The 17,592-nt window shown below is 39.9% G+C and overlaps 4 protein-coding genes across 5 annotated transcripts in view; 2 read left to right on the top strand and 2 right to left on the bottom strand.

Moving 5' to 3' along the window:
- The first annotated feature begins 420 nt into the window (after nt 1–420).
- cdk2ap2 (cyclin-dependent kinase 2 associated protein 2) lies at nt 421–6,011 on the top strand. The gene is made up of 5 exons (XM_053418341.1): nt 421–555; nt 1,632–1,787; nt 2,244–2,335; nt 3,642–3,762; nt 3,847–6,011. Exons 2-5 carry the CDS (start codon nt 1,733–1,735, stop codon nt 3,912–3,914), a joined length of 336 nt encoding a protein of 111 aa, XP_053274316.1. The 5' UTR covers nt 421–555; nt 1,632–1,732; the 3' UTR covers nt 3,915–6,011.
- On the bottom strand, nt 4,611–9,895 carry aip (aryl hydrocarbon receptor interacting protein). 2 transcript variants are annotated; one of them, XM_053418340.1, is made up of 7 exons: nt 9,737–9,895; nt 8,827–9,009; nt 8,557–8,745; nt 7,623–7,799; nt 7,266–7,407; nt 6,657–6,886; nt 4,611–6,545 (listed from the first exon to the last, which is right to left on the bottom strand). In XM_053418340.1, the coding sequence occupies exons 1-7, from the start codon at nt 9,833–9,835 to the stop codon at nt 6,540–6,542; spliced, it is 1,026 nt and encodes a 341-aa protein (XP_053274315.1). In that variant the 5' UTR covers nt 9,836–9,895; the 3' UTR covers nt 4,611–6,539. The 2 variants fall into 2 exon arrangements, with proteins under 2 accessions (XP_053274315.1, XP_053274314.1); XM_053418339.1 differs by lacking the exon at nt 4,611–6,545 and having other exon boundaries at nt 6,642–6,886.
- A 1,797-nt stretch (nt 9,896–11,692) lies between these two features.
- Nucleotides 11,693–16,690, bottom strand: tmem134 (transmembrane protein 134). The gene is made up of 8 exons (XM_053418643.1): nt 16,470–16,690; nt 15,167–15,423; nt 14,520–14,587; nt 14,318–14,404; nt 14,123–14,199; nt 13,648–13,692; nt 12,146–12,199; nt 11,693–12,036 (listed from the first exon to the last, which is right to left on the bottom strand). The coding sequence occupies exons 2-8, from the start codon at nt 15,377–15,379 to the stop codon at nt 11,954–11,956; spliced, it is 627 nt and encodes a 208-aa protein (XP_053274618.1). The 5' UTR covers nt 15,380–15,423; nt 16,470–16,690; the 3' UTR covers nt 11,693–11,953.
- An 855-nt stretch (nt 16,691–17,545) lies between these two features.
- Nucleotides 17,546–17,592, top strand: part of serping1 (serpin peptidase inhibitor, clade G (C1 inhibitor), member 1) — a 5,783-nt gene continuing 5,736 nt past the window's right edge. Inside the window, exon 1 of the mRNA XM_053418642.1 lies at nt 17,546–17,592. This exon is cut by the window's right edge and continues 114 nt beyond it. The gene's annotated coding sequence lies outside the window, so the exon portion shown is untranslated.

Below are 17,592 nucleotides of genomic sequence, written 5' to 3'. Positions count from 1 at the left end.
TTAAATAATAGAATTCAATTCACTTCAATTGTATTTGTATAGCCTCAAATCATCAACAGACACTATCTCAAGGCACTGTAAAATAAGTATCTATCAAAAAGAACTACATAATAAAAAATATCCACAATGTAATAAACGATAAAAGTGCAATGACAATAACCAAGGGTCGCAGAAAATAACACATGATATTGTTTGCACTTTTTTTTGTATTTGGTAAAATATTATGTTTTAAATCATAAAATTGTTTAAGTTGAGGGCTTGAAAAACCTTGCTTTATGAATGTGAAATATTCCAATTAATAATAATAAAATAAAAAATAAAAATATAAAATAATATTTGTATTATGTATTCCGTTTTTGATTTTTGTTGCTGTGGTGATTCCCCGTGACGACTTCCTGTGGAGCAGACGTCATAGGCTGCTCCCTCAGCCAATCACATGGCAGGAGACGCTAGAGAACGGCTCTACACACTTCGCGTCAGTGGTGCGCAGACTCAGATTGACAGAGGAAGGAGCAGGACTAACGTCCACAGAGGATCACCCCTGTACGTACAAAGGTAAGAAACCCCGGAGCAGGCGCCTCTCTACTCCCACACGTGCAGAGAAAGGGTCCGTCGCTCTCTCGGTGTTGGGAGGAAACCCCCGCTGCCTGAAGGGGGCTCGGCCGCGCTCCTCTGTGGATGTCAGTGCTAACCGGTGACAGCTAGCTAAACGAGCTAACGCTACCCGGCAGTGGTTAGCTGGGCTCTTTCCTCTGAAGGCTCGCGGCAGCTTTCGTTTCATTCAGCGGCTCCGCTCGTTTCCTCTTCATCACGTCCTCACACCCGCTGAGGGGCTCCAGTCTAAACAGCAGCCGGTCACCAGAGGAGATCCTCACCAGAGCTGAAGGAAAACTCTACACTGTCTTCATTCAATGGCTGTCACAGCTGGACCCCCCCCCCCCCCCCAAATGAGCACTTTATTAGGAACCCCATGCTAATACCGCCGAGGGCCCAGCTTGGTTTGTTGCAGAGATTTCTGGTCCGTGTTGACATGATGATATCACGTGCAGCCATTGTAGGTACAGTTAAGGCTGTACATGGTGGTACATGGTGGCACGTGGTCAGCCACCACACTCAGACACTGTACGATCAAACTAGGATTGATCGGTCTAGACAGAACAAGAAATGTGTCCCCTAGCCTGCAAAGCAGTAGTAGCTTTAAACTCTCTCTGGCAGCCATTTGTGCAGGAGACTAGTTGCAGCTCATCTGCAGCATCAGACCAAAGCTGGATGGGAAGTTGTTAAACACTCTGTGTTGATATTTGCTATCATACATTATAAATGTAATATTACAGTCTTATGACCTGAGCGTTGAAGAAGTAAAGGACAGAGAGCGTAAAGCTTTACTCAGCTCAAACTCCAAATCTTCTCAAGTTCAAAAATGAGCTGCAGACACACAAGTAGCCTAGAGGTTGATCCACTCACTATGAATTAACATGCTGTGGCCTCGGGAGCAAAAAACATCCAGAACTATTATACATACTGTACAAATCTGAAATCACTGCTTTGATGATTGCAAACTTGTGTCTCCCTTTCACTTATTCTGACAATAAATATATAAACTTGATGCCACCTTCCTGTCTTTGCATCAGCTCTAAGGAGCTCATCACCACCAGTAAAGCTGTATAAGCACCGGGTTGACGGGACGGAAGGAAGCGGCGCGTCGTACGGGGAGCTGCCTTCTGACATCGCCATGAGCTACAAACCCATAGCTCCTGCGCCATCTGGCTCCAACCACACTCCCCCAGGTAGTCTGACACCACACAGCCTTAAAGTTGTTCATTAATTATTGGCCAGCCGCTGTGAATGCGATGAAAGGTTCAGCATAAATCAAATGTAGCCTAGTCTAAGTTTATGTGCGAGCAACCATAGAAACGTGACCCCATCATATTTTATGATAAAAGTCAAACTGACAGTTAAATCAAAGATAACTACAGCATTAGCTGAGTGAACAATAGAGAAATAATGATTCCCTCCATATTTCAACCTATTTATGGTGAGTGGAAGTGGTAAAGAGGTCTGAGGTGTATTCTATGTAGACGTAATGGTTCAGGCTTGTAACCATCAGGAATTCATTCACTGGATTGTGGAGTTTTACCTTCCTGAGATTAACATCTGCAACATTTGATGTTGCAGAAAGTTGGTTAATCCTTTAGTTTTTGTTCCCTCTTTAGTGTGTAATATCTGTTCTCCTCTCTTTCCAGGCTCGTCCGTGCCCTCTCCATCCCTCCCCTCATCATCCAGCTTTAGGCCGGCGTTCAGTGACTTTGGCCCACCCTCCATGGGCTTTGTTCAGGTATGTCTGCACTCCACTTATCCATACTGTTCTGTGTCCTACACTTTGACCACACTATATATATATATTGCACATAAAGGTTAACAAGTGACCAAACCCTATCAGTCTTAATTACATTTTATGTAGGTTAAAAGGTAGAAATTATACTAGATATCTTGGCTTTGTCAGACTCTAATTTATTTATTTATTAGTTGTTATATCATGAACTGGACTGGTGGATTCCTGAAGGACTTTTCCTTTATTTTCTGTCTTATTTACTTGCAATTGTCTTGTGAAATTGTTGGTGTGTAGCAGTTTTCTATTTCTGCACCAACCAACAAAACGGAGGCTCAGTCAGGCTCATCTGTTTGATTCTATAACATTGAAAAGTTGAGCCAAACATGTATTTCCATGTATCACTTTAGATATGCTCTGCTCACGAAGCACAGTAAAGACTGACGGTGCCAAAAGGCTACATGCATGTAATCTACATGGAAATGCTGAGAATCTAATCTAAAAGGCATAATAATACAATGTTATTTGAAAGGAGCAATAGATTTGATTTGAGAGCATGTCAATGTAGAGCTAATGAAGAGTTGTTTCCTCTGTGAGGCAAACAAATGACTCATCTGAGTGGTGCTGTAACAGTTACATGTTCTGTTGTGTAATCTAAAAGGATCAGTGTCTATCTGTCCCTATCTTTGACACTTATAACAGTAACTGCATATTTTTTATTTGCCTATAGTATTTTCTGGTATAAATTTGTTTGTTTCCTACTTTTACATTTTTTTATATATATTAATTTTATTTTATATATTTATATTGCAAAAACACACCACAGCAAATTCCATGTATGTGTAAATGTCATTGGTTCTGATTCTGCCTAAGCTACGCTGGCCCTTTCATATAAGCCGTTTTCAGACTTGATCTTTGGGTCAAATCTGACAATTTGGCTACCCAGTCTACCCTGAGCCTGCCTTTCACACATGCACAGCACAGCGGGAGCTTCTCTGGACAGATGTGTTCACTTCCCAACAGATCAATCAAACGGGTGATACCCCGCTGTGTTCTCTCATCAGATTCACCTGAATGTCTACTGACTTTACGTTAGGGGACCAGGCGGAGGAAGTCTATAGAAACTGTGGAGCATCTCACTCACACAGGCACCTCCTCCAGAGAAAAAAGGGACGACTGCGCAATCAATACATGACTGAAAAGAGTTCAAACTTTTTCATTGCTTTTTCTCTTCACTTGTGCTGTTGACAAATCCTAATGGCTTTTTATGTTCTCCCCAAAAATCACACGCTTGGGAAAAATGCACCATCAGCCTGTCAAAGTGTCACAAGGGTCGACTTACAGCGAACTCCTATCTGTCATTGAGGAGATGAGCCGTGAGATCAGGCCTACGTACGCTGGGAGCAAGAGCGCTATGGAGAGGCTAAAGAGAGGTATGTTTTATTTTGGTTATTCCTAATTATTAATGCTGAATTATTGATTGAACACCTATTTCACCTGGCGTTTGTCTTGTTCAGGGATAATCCACGCCCGTGCACTTGTCAGGGAGTGTCTGGCTGAGACGGAAAGAAGCGCTCGTACATAACCCTTTGGAAAAGCTCCCTGCACCCTTCCCCTGTAAAATCCCTCCCTCGTCATTGTCTGATTTAACGCCTTTTTCTTTATCCTTCCATGTTTTGTGCTTTTCCTCTTGGCTTTTTATAGGTGCAGAAAATCCTTCTTGTCTCCACTGATCCCTGAAACCGTTTCTGTTTTTCTGTGACCTGTGAGGTGTATGCAACACACAGTTTTGTATCTACTTTGAAATAAGAGTGTGGGGAATTTAAACACATTTTTAAGTAGACACGGGGAAACACATTTTTAAGTAGATTCGTGGCAAAAAGCTTGGATGGGAATGTTTATAGTATTTGTTCAATAATTGCAGTTGACCAAGAAGACTGACTTTTCTTAAAATGTTCACCATTTAAGAGAAGAAATGTTTAAACTGCACATGTCCTCAAGTTTCTAATCCGAACGCCACTCTGAAACCACTTCATGTTTTCTGATTTCCTTCTATTTCACCATATTATGTAGTGTAAACACACAGTAGTTGTTTTCGCAGTCCCAATACCTCTGTACATCTCAAGTCAGTTTGTTAGTACGGAAATTTTGTAAACCAGATTTTTGCAGTTCATTATGTATATCTTAATTAAATAACATGAAAAAAAAACTGTTTCAGGTTCATTGATGTTAGATAATGAATTTCGATCAGGAAAATCCTATTGTAAATCAAAATACAAAGTTGGGGATAAACATTTATTTTGAGTTACATAATCACAACCACAATAACATCTCACTTCAGGATAATGACCCACTGCTTCACATGAACAGTAAGCGTAGCTCTTTCTGAGCAGGGGCCTGTACTACGAAGCGAGTTCAACATACCCAGGATAACCCCCTAACCATCGCAGTCCGGCTAAGCGGTCCCACGAAGCTGGTTATCAACTGGTTAAGTCAACCCAGCTTTGCTTCATCAAGATCTGAGCGTGTGCACATGACCAATCACAGACATGGACACGTTTAACCGGCAGCAGCATATTTCACAATGAGGAGCAACTGTTGCATTACAAAAAGAGGTGGAGAACAAACACATTATACCGACTAAAATAAACTGTTAAAGCTGGTAAAAAAAATCTCTTAAGTGTGAATGTGTAAGTTACATTTGGGAAAAAAAAGATTGTGTGACCACGATATAATTCAGCATGGGAAGGAGATAAATAACTCAGGGCCAAGAAAAATGAAAATGTTCTTTACTAAAAGACCTGTTGAACTAAAGTGATGAAGCCTTTTGGATGAGAGACAAAACGTTTCACTTAATCAAGTGGTGTAGCCTCTATAATGAGCTTTGGTTTGACACACATGTTGGCATCAGCGATTGACAGACATTGTTTTAAATGGCCCTTATCCTTCCCTTTAAGGAGCGTGGACACTGGGCAACAGTGTAGTGTCATTTTGGTGAGGGCTGATTGTTCCGAGTCTCAGTGAAAGAGAGAGGGGAGGGATGGGGGCTGTCACAAGGTAAATCTGTAAACTCTATCCCCCATTCCTAATAAATATTTAAACTCATAGGATAAACCTAGTTAAAGGGAATGATGAAAATATATAAACTATGTCTGGTTATCCCGACCCTAACACATGGTGAGCTGTTCAGCAAAACGGTTCCGTGGTGATTTACCCCGATAGAAGTGAACCAGCTTCGTAGTACAGCGGCCAGGTGGAAGAGATGCCAAGAGTTATTGATGAATATATATTGAAAAAAAACAACATAATGGTAGCATTTCTTATATATATGAAACAAAAACACAGGAGAAAGCAAAAAGATCAATTCCACGTGTGTTACATAGTGATTGTCACAGACCGCTCAGTTTCCCAGTTGCTTCTCCCAGGAGATAATGGCCTCCTGTTCGGATCTATTGATCAAGACAGAAAACAATCTGACAGTGCAAGGCAGAGGTGTTCACGTGAGTACATCATGTTCCTGGTGCAAAAAAAAAAAAAAGGAGAGCATTGACTTATAAATTCTCTTTGTTTGACTAAAGTTACTGGGAATAAAAATAATTATCCCACAGCTAAAGTAATTTAACAGTATGTGTGTAAGATACTTGTTTCTAATACACTGGCAAATTGATGTTTGGTATAGAAATTGCAAAATAATGACATTGCACAAAGTGAAAAACTAAAATCTCTAGAAATCCTGTGAAGGTTGTTGCTAGGTGTATCCGTAGGTAACATTACTGTGAACAAGTCAGCCAATTCTTTTGATATTTCTATAAAACTTGAACAGGTTCAGTGACTAATTGAAATAGTTTGTTAGATTAAAGACCACAATACTCTGAATGACTGGTGCTGCTGGCCAGAACAGAACCAAGGTCAGAATGGGACTTTTAAATGTCATTAAAGTGAATGTGTCCCAATTGAAAACTGAATTTTCAGACAAAAGAGGGGGAGTTCAGAGGAATAAGGCTGGAAGGCAAATTGCACCTTGATGAATTGTGGTTGCATTGTTTGTATGTACAACCTGACCGTGTGAGAGTGCGACCATAGAGGACAAGGTGGAAGAGTGTTTGTCTTGGGTGCATCATGGATATAACTAAAGCACCAGCAGTGTCCACTGTTTCTCCTCCATCTTGAAATTCACAGACATCCACTTGTTTTCAACCCAATGACAGATTCAACCCTGTGAGGAGGAGGAGGACGACACAAGAGATGTTTTGATTAAAAATATCCATTAAATCTCACATTTCAATGTCATATTCGATCGAACTAAAGAAACTCAAAGTGGACTGACTGTAGTGGCAGTTGCTGGGGGTGCGTTGTGGTCGAATAGGCCTTTGTAGCGACCCTTCTCCTCCTTCTCCTTGGAGCGGATCCTGTCCTCCATGGCCCTCAGCTCTTTGGCTACAGATGGTCCCAGGGAGGGGTCCAACTCCAGCACCTTAGCAAAGTCTGCTCGTGCCTCCGTCTGGTTCCACACTGCAGCGTGGGCCTTAGCTCGCTTGTAGAAGGCCTTCACGTTATCTATTCGGGAAAAGAGGCAGTAAATTAATGAAAGACAGAGAACTTGGTTTTCCACAACTCACTGTATGTGAGATTGAATGTTAGCTTCCAGGATAAAGTAAAAGCAAGTACCTGTAGGCCACATTGTGCAGCCAATACATTATAATTGTCTGGTAGACTCAGGAACCACAACATATATCTTAAATGACAATCTAAAGGAGTAAAATCGTCTATTAATATAATTGTTATTATAAGCAGAGACATGAAGAGAAACTACAGCTGGAAAAGGTTGCAAGGAGAGAAAAAGTAAATCTACACCAATCCCCAAAATACTTATTCTTGTGTCAAATCATTAATACTTGTGTGAAATCATTAAGTTGAACCAACCACTTAGGCTTACCCTCATATTTGAAGACCAAAGATGAGCAGTGTTCAATGACTTCGTAGTACTGCCCTTGGAGTAACTTGCACTGACAGAAGTTGAGGAGTAGAGGTGTGATCATGAGGTCCAACTTCACCCACGCTTCATCTCCAGGATGCTCCTGATAGAAAAGGGAAAGGCCACAAAGAGGAGGTTTAGACACTTGAAAGCATTGTGTGGCAAATGAACTGGATCAAAGCTGTGAATCTCTAGTTTACAACAATTGATACACACAAAAATCGGAAAATCTAATATGATATTTAGCTATAGTACAAAAGTGTTATTTGTGTATGATGTCTACTAAAGTGATCAACAAAGGATGAACTGTCCACAAACCTTCATCTGTAGATTTTTGAGGCAGGCGATGCCATTGTAGTACTTCTCAGTAGCCTCCTTAATTTGACCTTGTTTAAAGAGCAGGTTGCCCTCTTCGTGGATCTGAGGCACAAGCTCGAGTTTTTCTGTGTCTGACATTGCCCACACGTCCAGCTGGAACGACCCTGGAATGAGAACCTGAGCAAAGAGACAGGAGATCAGTGGTAGCTGGAGCTTTTATCGTAGGAGAGTAAATCTGGAGCAAAAACATAGCAATCACTGAAGGAAGATATAGTATATACAGTATTATATTAACAAGATTTTAAATGTAGGCCATGAAACAATAATGCAATTAATTTCAATATCCCTGTAAGGAATCCCATCTTTATGGGGATTGAATAAACCTCTGTGTCACAGCGTTGTTCATTCAGGATCATAGACTGAATCATACTGAGCGGTTTCCAATGTTCTAGCTACATATGTAAATATCAGAAATACCGTTCATGCAATGCAAATGGGGCTAAGTATCACACTTTTTGGTAATGACCTGAACGTGTCGGTTGTTCACAGTATGCAAAACTGGCATTATACTTTTGGTCAGATTTGTTGTCTTGATCGCTTGTTAAGCAGCTATATGATGACTAAAGTTTTTATATCCTGATAATTTGTAACATTTATTTACGCTTTAAGTTCTCCTCCCGCTTCCTTTGCTTTGTCAATATCTGACATCTTGCATTTATGACATTTCATTTTTTGTTACATGAATTAACCAGATTTTGTAGAAAATGTTTATATTTTTCAAATGGTAATATAAAAAAAGGTATTGGAATTTATATCAGAACTCAGGTATTGCGCTTGTATCATAATGGAAAAGAATTAAACAACACTGAGTCCTAATAATAAATGAAGAAGGCCCCAGTTATATTAAACCCTTGGCTTTACCCTGCCTCCTCACCTCGAGCAGCTCGATGCAGAAGACCAGAGGCTGTGGACTGGCCTGAAGCTGGTCTAGGTCCTTGTGCCCCAGAGAGTGGTGGGAGTGGATCTGGGCGATGCCGCAGCAGTGCCTCTGCCCTTCCAGTGGGTCCTTACCAGCACTGATGTTCCTCAGGGACTGGGACACGAGTGGGTACAGCGATGTGTGCTGGGGGAGGAGAGAATGAAAGGGAGTCAGCACACTGAGGAGGAACAAGATAAGCACCATGTCACATCCAGCTTCACAAACCTGGGTCTCACAGGTAAATTCTGCCACTTCTCCTTTTCTCATGGAGATGACCACCCTCTCCCACACAGCCAGTTTGAACTTCTTGCCCAGGATGAGCTCCATGGGTTTGCTGCGCCCCCCCATGGTTCTGGAGTCGTCCAGCACTGTGCCATCACAGAGGCGGGTGAGGTAGTGGAAGACCACCTGGCGGAGCAGGAAATAAAACATTACATTTCATTTAGCTGACGCTTTTATCCAAAGCGACTTACAGTAAGTGCATTCAACCATGAGAATTTACATACCCAGAACAACAAGAATCAAGAGTACAATTAAAAAAAAAAGAAAAGCTAAACTACAAAGTGCTATGAGTAAGTGCCATTTAAGTGCTACTAAATTAGATTAAATGAAACGAAGCTCAATAGAACTGTACGATTAAAATACGCATTGTGTCATCGCCCCTTCAAGACACCGAAACCCACGCAGCAGTTTGCTTGTTGACAAGAAACAAAAGAGCCATCACTGCTTCTCAGACAGGGCCGGAACGCGCTCTGCTGCATGCTGACCAGTCACAGCGACAGATGTTTGATTGACACAGCATACTAACCAATCAGCACTCATAAACACACGCCATCCTGTCCCACCCCCTTTTTTCCCATCAGATGAAAAAATCTGGAGAGAAAAAATCGAAGACAGCTTGAACCACAAATGAAGCCGTAATTATATGTAACGTTAACTCAGCACAAAGGCGGAAGAGCCCAGACAGTGCGCAGATGTATTTATGCATAAGGTTTTTACAGTGAAACGAATCCAACTGACAGCTTACTAATGTGTTAGCCAGATAGCATCACAGCTAACGCGCTTCGTCGCACTTATTAAGCTACAATGGGGGCCCACGCCAAACCTGCTTAGCCGTGCACGGTGTGTTTTTTACCTTGGTGCCATCGGGGAAGATCGGCGGTTCTCCTTTTCCAGGACTGACCAGTTTCTTGCTTATTCCTTCTTCGAGAAGCTTCCGTGCCTCTTCCTCCATCCTTCTCCCGAGTCAGTTCACCACTGATGACGCTGTTCGCCGAAGGTGGTCGCCTAGTGTGACGTCACTTGAGGCAGCGGCCCTGAGCGCCCTCCATACGTAGAATGTTGAAGTGTGAATATTCGAGGGTAGTGACTTTTTGTTTATTTGTATTATTAGGGCCCGAGAACTCACAGGCACTGACAAAAATCGATAAACAGGTGTATAATGACCAGACAAACAAAGAAGTCTTTGGCCATATTCCACATTTTTTGTTTGAGGTACTTGAACCACGGCTTATTTTTTATTTTATTTTATTTTGAGTTGATCTGATGATCAACTTAAAATAAAAAATAAAAAAAGAATAATATTTTTTTATAATTAAATTAAAAAAAAAATTTAATTAAAGAAGTGGACTACGCAGGATTCATTTTTTTAATTATTATTTAATTACATTTTTTGTATTTATATATATTTTTTAATCTGATTTATTTAAATTTTTTATTTCTACATAGTGTAACATAATGTGCAATGAAAAAGGTGGTTGAAGTCTTGCCAACACGACATGAGGGGCCATAAGGACACTTCGGCATGCAGATGGGGAACAGTGGGGATTGAAACGCCAACCTTCTTGTTGGAAAAAAATCCCTCTACCCCGCAGGCCACACTGCCCTAGTGACTAAAGATATTTAATTACAACAACAACAACAAAGACAATAATAATAAATCATGTGTTGGTCACTTTAGTCTTATTTCACACAGCCATTCATGTCTTACACATTTCATAGTAGTGGGGTGTTACCAAAAAAACTGCACTTTTAAAGAAATATAACAAAGGTTTAATCTATATTTTGCTTATATACAAGGGAAGCAGAGTGGGGTGGTATAACAGATAATTGATCTACTTTAGATTTGTAAAATATTTTGCTGTTTCAGCCAATCACACTAAAATAAATAATAACATGACATTTATCCTGATCATTTTCCATATTGACTGATGTTTTTGGCCATATTACCTGTAAAAAATAAATTGCACACATTACACAAATCAAAGAAAGCCCAATTTCAACCAGCTGCAACATCAAAATGCAACTTAGACTCTGATGATTCACTTGTTTTAAACATTATAACGTAGTGACCACAGGACAGTACATACTTCCGCTCTCTCCTACAGGGATAAACTGCCTGGCACTCAGGAGAGAAGTAGCTCTTGATTGAAAAAGTAGCAGGGCTCTTGTAGCCCAGGGGGCAGGACTGGAGATCTGTAACTGCAATTGAAGAACCATTATCCCGAGAAAAAGTAGTTACACTTTAACCACAAGAATCACAAGAGATGTTTTTGCCCTTTCAGTTGCAATAAAAGTAGTGAAGCGACAATCAATCTATAACTCAACACACAGAGTCCCGAGAGTCGACAAATGTCAAGCACACAGACCTGCCATGTTCTGTTTGCTAGAGTTAAAGGATGCTAGAGTTTTCTAGCATCCTTTTCCTCATCCGTATACAAAGTCTTAACATTATGAATTATAAATGATATAGCAATCAACTTTTATTTCAGTCTCCAAAACAAAATGCCACTCTTTCAATGTGAATTGAAAGGGTTAGGGTTATATGTCTTCAGTAATATGGATATGAAACACATTGATATCCATTAAATGTTTGACAAAAGACAGTAAGCAGGACAATCCACTCTAAAATATGCAGTAGCAGATTCAAATCACAATCCATGTTGACTCACATGTCCATGACTCACACTGCAGATTATTCCTTACCTGAGCAGCTCACTGGACTGAGCTGCATGATTTACTCTCCCCGACTCCACAGTTTGAAGTGAGACATACTGAGTTTGTTCAAAAAAACTGTTTCGATCGACAGAAATTAAAATTTACAAAAGTTTTATTGTAATTTCACAGTCATTATTCACACAAGAAAAACACAGGCAAGACCAGTCTCCTTCTTTTTCATGTACAACGTCAGTTCATTTAGTGGAAACATACTCAAGACACTGAGTGGTTAAATTAGTGGTCATAACAATGACAAGAAAAAACAACGTGAAACATGTGACAGCAACGTTTCGTTACAAGTGACAAAATACAATTCATTTTAAGACAACAGAGAAAACTAGTGTCTCGTAAAATGTCATTTTTCAAAATAAGGCAGGTAGAACAATTTGAAGCCTCTTCTTCCTCGGACAGCGCAGCTGATGTATATCACATGGTACACTGGAGGACACACAGGGAATGATGTCAACATAACAAAGCATGTATTTATCCAAACTGTTGCAAAACCATGCAAAATTAGTTTCGGAACTGAACTAAATCGTCCATTTACCTCCAGGGATGAAGAGAAGAAATCCAGGAACAAAGAAAATGGCACTTGAAACTCCTGTAAGGAAAAAACAATTTTTTTTCAGTTTCCGTATTTGCTTTCTTGCCAGGAATTACATGATAAGATCAATTGCACTATCATGTATGTACAGGAATTGTGATGCAACAGCCATTTATCTTAGAAAAGAGAAAGGAGAGAAGGGGAATTTCAAGCCTGGTCCTGTCCATTGGCAACAAAATCTACTGACTGTGACCTGGAAAAAGTCCTGTTCAGTCATTTATTCCTCAGGTTTTATTTCTGTCTTTCTATTAAAACAAACTAAGGCACTAAGTTGGAGTGCATAACTCCACCAAGGACCAACAGTCCCCTTCAATTAAAACAGGCCACATTAGAATGAGTCATTAGACACATTTGTTCATCAATAAAAATCCTGGATCGGTCCCTGTTCCGCGCCAAAAGTTAACAGGTTCTTTCCTGACCCATACCACATCCTTCCACCAAGTTTTTGCATAATCCTGCTAACTAACAAACAAACAAACAAACACAGTCGAAAATCACAACCTTTACTGCAGAGGTTGTTCATTGCATCATAAAGTCGCAGAATTTGTTGCAAACTGAACCTTAGTTGTCAAAATAATTAGTTGACAATGATCAAACTGTTAGTTTGTGTACTAGTTACTCTACAGTCTATGTGTGCTGTTTGCGAAAACACGCCACAGGCTTAAGGAAGGAGAAAGGTCAACATTTTTGTCATGTGGATAATCAAAAAATCATGACCCTCATCTGTAACCCACAGGCTCACCAGTCCTGCGTGATTCTGTTTTTCCTGCACTGTCTCTTCACACCAACTAGAGCCTGAAGACGAGTGGGACAGTTTGGCCTTGACTGGTTGGTTGACGAAAACACAACACTGCACCGTGTCATCAAAAGAACTTTGCCCTTGACAACCTGGTGTCTCTTTGCCTCTAACCAACGTGTTGTGTTGTCAAAGGGACAATAAAAATGCAAGATAACATGGTCATCAACAGACTGAGTCTGTGTCACAGACTCAATAAAATAAAATATGAACATTATTAAATTATAGTATTTAAATACCAGAAAATACAAAGACGTTAAAGTGTTTTTAGGCTACATAGTTATAATTTGGTAGCTCACGGAGCAATCTGTGTTTCCTTTGATTACGTTTCTGAAGTTGGAAGCAGCACATTTCTTTTTAAATATCCAGTTAGACATATTCAGCATGAGGTACTTGTTAACAATGTTTGAATCATTTTTATCACAGTTGGATTTGGACTAAAAAATGTGTTGAGTCACTACTTCACTTTCTATTTGCACATGGTAGCCATGTTTTTTTTTGTCAGCTATTTTGCAGTGTGTTTTTTGCTGTATATCTATTTGTGTAGGTAAGCTGAGTGCAACTAATACCAGTCACATTTCTAGTAAGTGTCTACACATACATGGCAAATAAAGCTGATTCTGATTCAATGATGATATTTCTTACTGACCTGCATTTGGATTCAGCTGTATGACAACACCTGTGAAAATAAGAGCTGACAAACAAACGATGCAAAATGTTACTAGGATTAGGAGAAATTGGAAGAAAGCCACCGTACAGGGTCCAAACTTCCCTCTTTCCCATTCAAGTGAATGTGGAGCAGCATGTCTATGTTAAAATATTGAAGCATGTTGACAGATTCATACGACTTTCCTTTGGTACTGCCCATTTTAAATATTTGTTTTAGATTGTAATGACTCATCTGTAAATGTCAAATACACAGACAAGTCTGAGACAGGTGAGAAACAGAGTGTGATCAGACATTATTACTGGCAATAATAAAGTAAAATCTAAGCAAACATGTCAAGAACAGCAGGTAATGGTAGAAACTAAACAGATACAAATATGTAGTATAATCACATCAGAATATATTGCTTGATATTTCATTTTTGATGAATCAAAAACACTCGTGTTTTACGACTCACCGACTCCAGTTATGAGGAGAAGGAACGAAGCAAGAACAACTCTTCTGTTCTTTTTCACCAGCGGATGGGACACCCACCTGAGGAGCAACACAGGGTTTTAAGGTAACTTTGTGTTTGTTTGTGTGTGTGTGTGTGTGTGTGTGTGTGTGTGTGTGTGTGTGTGTGTGTGTGTGTGTGTGTTTCAGTTGAACTCACCCACAGCAGTGTGCAGAAAGATGTGTGTAGGAACTTAAGGTGCTGAAGGACCACTGGGAGCTGCAGTAAGACAGTGTGGCCGGGTCACTGTGAAGAGAGAGAAACAGACTTAATATCACACTCAAACAAACACGTGCAGGAAACAGAAGCAATAAAAACCAACTAACAAAAGAACATCAACAGTCCTTCACCGAGCACCCACCTGATTTTAAAAAAGTTATTGAAAGAGGAGTTGCCATTGTTGCAAAAGGCGTCTTCATTTTCCAGATTCTACAGAAAAAAGGATATCAATATTAAATGTTTTATATCAATAATGATCACAATAAATGTCACCAAAACATTTCTCTTTAAAAAGAAACACATGGAAAGCTTGATGGAAGTAGTGTAAAATAAATATGATCCACCTAAACATATTTGAGACGAACTGTGAAATATTTTAACAAAGATAAAAACCCTTTTCAATGATCTGAATTTTAGAACTTTTTAGACCCTGTGTATCAAATCGATTTATTCTACATTTTGTATATATTGATATTGATGAACATTGTATTGCAATAAGTACTGATATTGTTTTATCTCCCAGTCCTAGATTCAGGTAAACAACTTATATAGGTTAACAAGAACGACATTCACACATCCAGATTTGATAAATGTCTATAATTATAGTGTGCATTTTGAGTGAAAAAACTATGCATGAATAAACCATTGCTATAGATCCCTTTCCAACAGCTTCTTCTTGAATTTAACCTTGTTGCAGTGAGCTTTAGCCCCTTTGACCCTTTTCCTCATCTCTAAAAAAAACCCAGCAGGTTATGAAGGTAAATCGACAAAGTGAAGGTGCATGTGTACCTGATACTTCAGGTTACTGTGTTCAGGGGAGCCAGTGGCAGCAGGCAGAGGGTGAGGCTGAGGTTTGGAGAAAGTGAGTGGACCGAACGTCATCTCTCCTCCTTCCTTTTCATTGTCTCGGCCCTTCCATCCCTCCGCCTCGCCGTCGGCCACAGCTCCCTCCTCGTCTCCCTCCAACACAAAGGCATCATCTATACTGAACTGCGTTGCCATGGTGATCGCCTCTTAAACCCTGAGGTCCCGTATCTTGATGCTCACTGTTGGTAAAGAGCAAAAATCAAGGTTTAGTCACCAGTAAGCACTCCGAGCAATGACAGAGAAACATCTATTGTTGCTATTGAGTGGTAACAATAGATGTCTACATTAACTATCATGCTGCACTAGGCCACAAAGTGAATTACATGGAATTATTGAGCAAGAAGTTATTTTCAAATTCGTTACATCTGCGAGTGTCAACGTGGGTATTTTTCTTTGTGTTCTCTTGGAATAAATATCCCAATAACTTCAAAGGCTACCGAGCTTTAAGCTGTTATATATATTATGTGTAGAAATATTGTGTCATGCACCTTGAACACAATTAGAAGAAAGTTACTTGCTACAGTTGAAGAAAAATGGCAAAAAGATAACCTGCTAAAACCAAATTAGGAGCATGTATGAAAGTTAAACACCTTAATGGACTGAATATTGAGTCACAGCAAACGTATGGAGGAGTCAAGGGTTCTTAAAGCGGAGAAACTGAGAACAGGAATCCTTCGTCTGGCTCTCCAAGTCAGTCGATTTAAAAACATCCCTGAGGGCAACAGCTTGGGTGAATTGTGTGATTTAAGAGAGTCTGAGAGTGAATCCCATTTTCTTCTGTATTACAATTATCAAGATGAGTTAAAAGAATTTACATATATAACGAACTATCTGATAAAAATCCAGAATTGTTCTGATGATGACAGAATGGAATGGTTGACCCATTGTTATGCTTCTCAGTTGTCTACTTAAATCTAAACAAAAAAACACCAGGATGGTTGATTTGTTTAGTTTGGTTTTTAATGCAGCTGCTCTTGTTTGTTTGTTTCCTTCTTTTCGGGACTTTTTCCATTTTTCATGCATGATGCTGAAAGCCTGGTGTAGCCTGTGTTTGATACAACAACGAAAATCCATCGGATCTAAACAAACAGCTTCTACACGGTGTCCACATGTGGTCAGGAGGGAGCACAGGCTGGAATGAACCGGAGGCTTGGGGCTGCTCTCTGCCATTGTTTGTGCTCTTTCCGCTACTCGATCAGATCAGATGACCAGGAGGAAAACTTACTGTCTTAAAGTTGATCTTTTTCTCCGGCGAGGCCAAACTCGACTCCACGGTGTTTGCAGGCGGCTCACATGCTCGTCAATCAATTGGAAACCAGAGTCTAACCTGCCTCTGAAGCTTTGTTTTCTTCCTGATTGTATAAACGTCTTTGGAAAACTTTTAAATCCTCTCCCTCTCGCCTTGTAACACTCGGCCTTCGATTGGACGCGACTGATTACGCCCAAAGGTCTCGTCAGGAGACAGGCCGCTCAATCGAGAGTCATTTTGTCGATCGACCTACTAACTTGCTGTGTATTCAAGTTTTCTTTAAATTGAAAATGTCCCCCACAATAACACAAATGTGTTTCCAAAACATCAAGACAATGGCATTTTGTGATTATAACATATGCAGACGTATCAAACAAAACGGTAAAAGAATAGAACTCTTGATATCTACAAAAAAGACAGATCAGCCTGAGGTTGCTGTGAATTCACATGCTCCTCAGAAGTTTCCACTTCCCAAATCATTGTTCAATTATATAACAAACACAAGCAAACAAAGCACTTCTCTTATTTCTTCAATAAATAATTCTGTCTCAAGTTGAAAAAACACAGAGATAATATATAAGCGCAAAAACATTAAATACAACATTGAATATAATATATTTGTGCGCCAAACCTTTCACAACCATAACAAACAGCAGCCATAACAAGTGTCTCTGTGGAAATTACTGTTTTATGGGGGCTTGTGACTAAATGAGCAACAACAGAAGGATGATCTGTCTCAGACTGTGATGCCTCCGCTCAGACAAAACCTCCTCATGCCACCCTGGATTACTGCCTCTAGTTTAGCTCATTGTGTTGATGCCTATGTAATTATGATTCATGTTATTTCATCCCATAAGCACATGAAATTAAACAAAGATCCAACCACCTGGACTGAGAATTATAAATAAGAGACTAGCATAAGTATTATATATTTCATCAATAATGTATTATTATTACAGTTTAAACTTACAATGCAACTTTTCATTTGTAGGATATGTGTTGCCAACATGAAATCATGTGATTTCCAGAAAGTCAGAAGCCCTGCATTGTGCAAACAAACATCTCTAAACCAACAATCACAGATTAGTCATTGACGGTT

This window comes from Pleuronectes platessa, chromosome 3 (genome assembly GCF_947347685.1).
Source record: "Pleuronectes platessa chromosome 3, fPlePla1.1, whole genome shotgun sequence".
NCBI classification, from domain to species: Eukaryota; Metazoa; Chordata; class Actinopteri; order Pleuronectiformes; family Pleuronectidae; genus Pleuronectes; species Pleuronectes platessa.
Note: the sequence above shows the minus strand (reverse complement) of the source record. Positions and strands in the feature narration are given on the sequence as shown.

Bases quoted from the DNA above. Each gene is read 5' to 3' on its own strand.
- cdk2ap2 (XM_053418341.1), top strand. From the start codon at position 1,733: ATGAGCTACAAACCCATAGCTCCTGCGCCATCTGGCTCCAACCACACT. The intron at 2,336-3,641 runs GTATGTCTGCAC...ATGCACCATCAG, and splicing joins CCTCCATGGGCTTTGTTCAG to CCTGTCAAAGTGTCACAAGG. The intron at 3,763-3,846 runs GTATGTTTTATT...TGTCTTGTTCAG, and splicing joins TATGGAGAGGCTAAAGAGAG to GGATAATCCACGCCCGTGCA.
- aip (XM_053418339.1), bottom strand. From the start codon at position 9,835: ATGGAGGAAGAGGCACGGAAGCTTCTCGAAGAAGGAATAAGCAAGAAA. The intron at 7,800-8,556 runs GTGAGGAGGCAG...CTCTTTGCTCAG, and splicing joins TCTGCATCGAGCTGCTCGAG to GTTCTCATTCCAGGGTCGTT. The intron at 7,408-7,622 runs GTTTGTGGACAG...CTTTTCTATCAG, and splicing joins TCAAAAATCTACAGATGAAG to GAGCATCCTGGAGATGAAGC.
- tmem134 (XM_053418643.1), bottom strand. From the start codon at position 15,379: ATGGCAACGCAGTTCAGTATAGATGATGCCTTTGTGTTGGAGGGAGAC. The intron at 14,588-15,166 runs GTACACATGCAC...TTTTTTCTGTAG, and splicing joins ACAGTAACCTGAAGTATCAG to AATCTGGAAAATGAAGACGC. The intron at 13,693-14,122 runs GTGAGTCGTAAA...TTTGTTTGTCAG, and splicing joins TCTCCTCATAACTGGAGTCG to CTCTTATTTTCACAGGTGTT.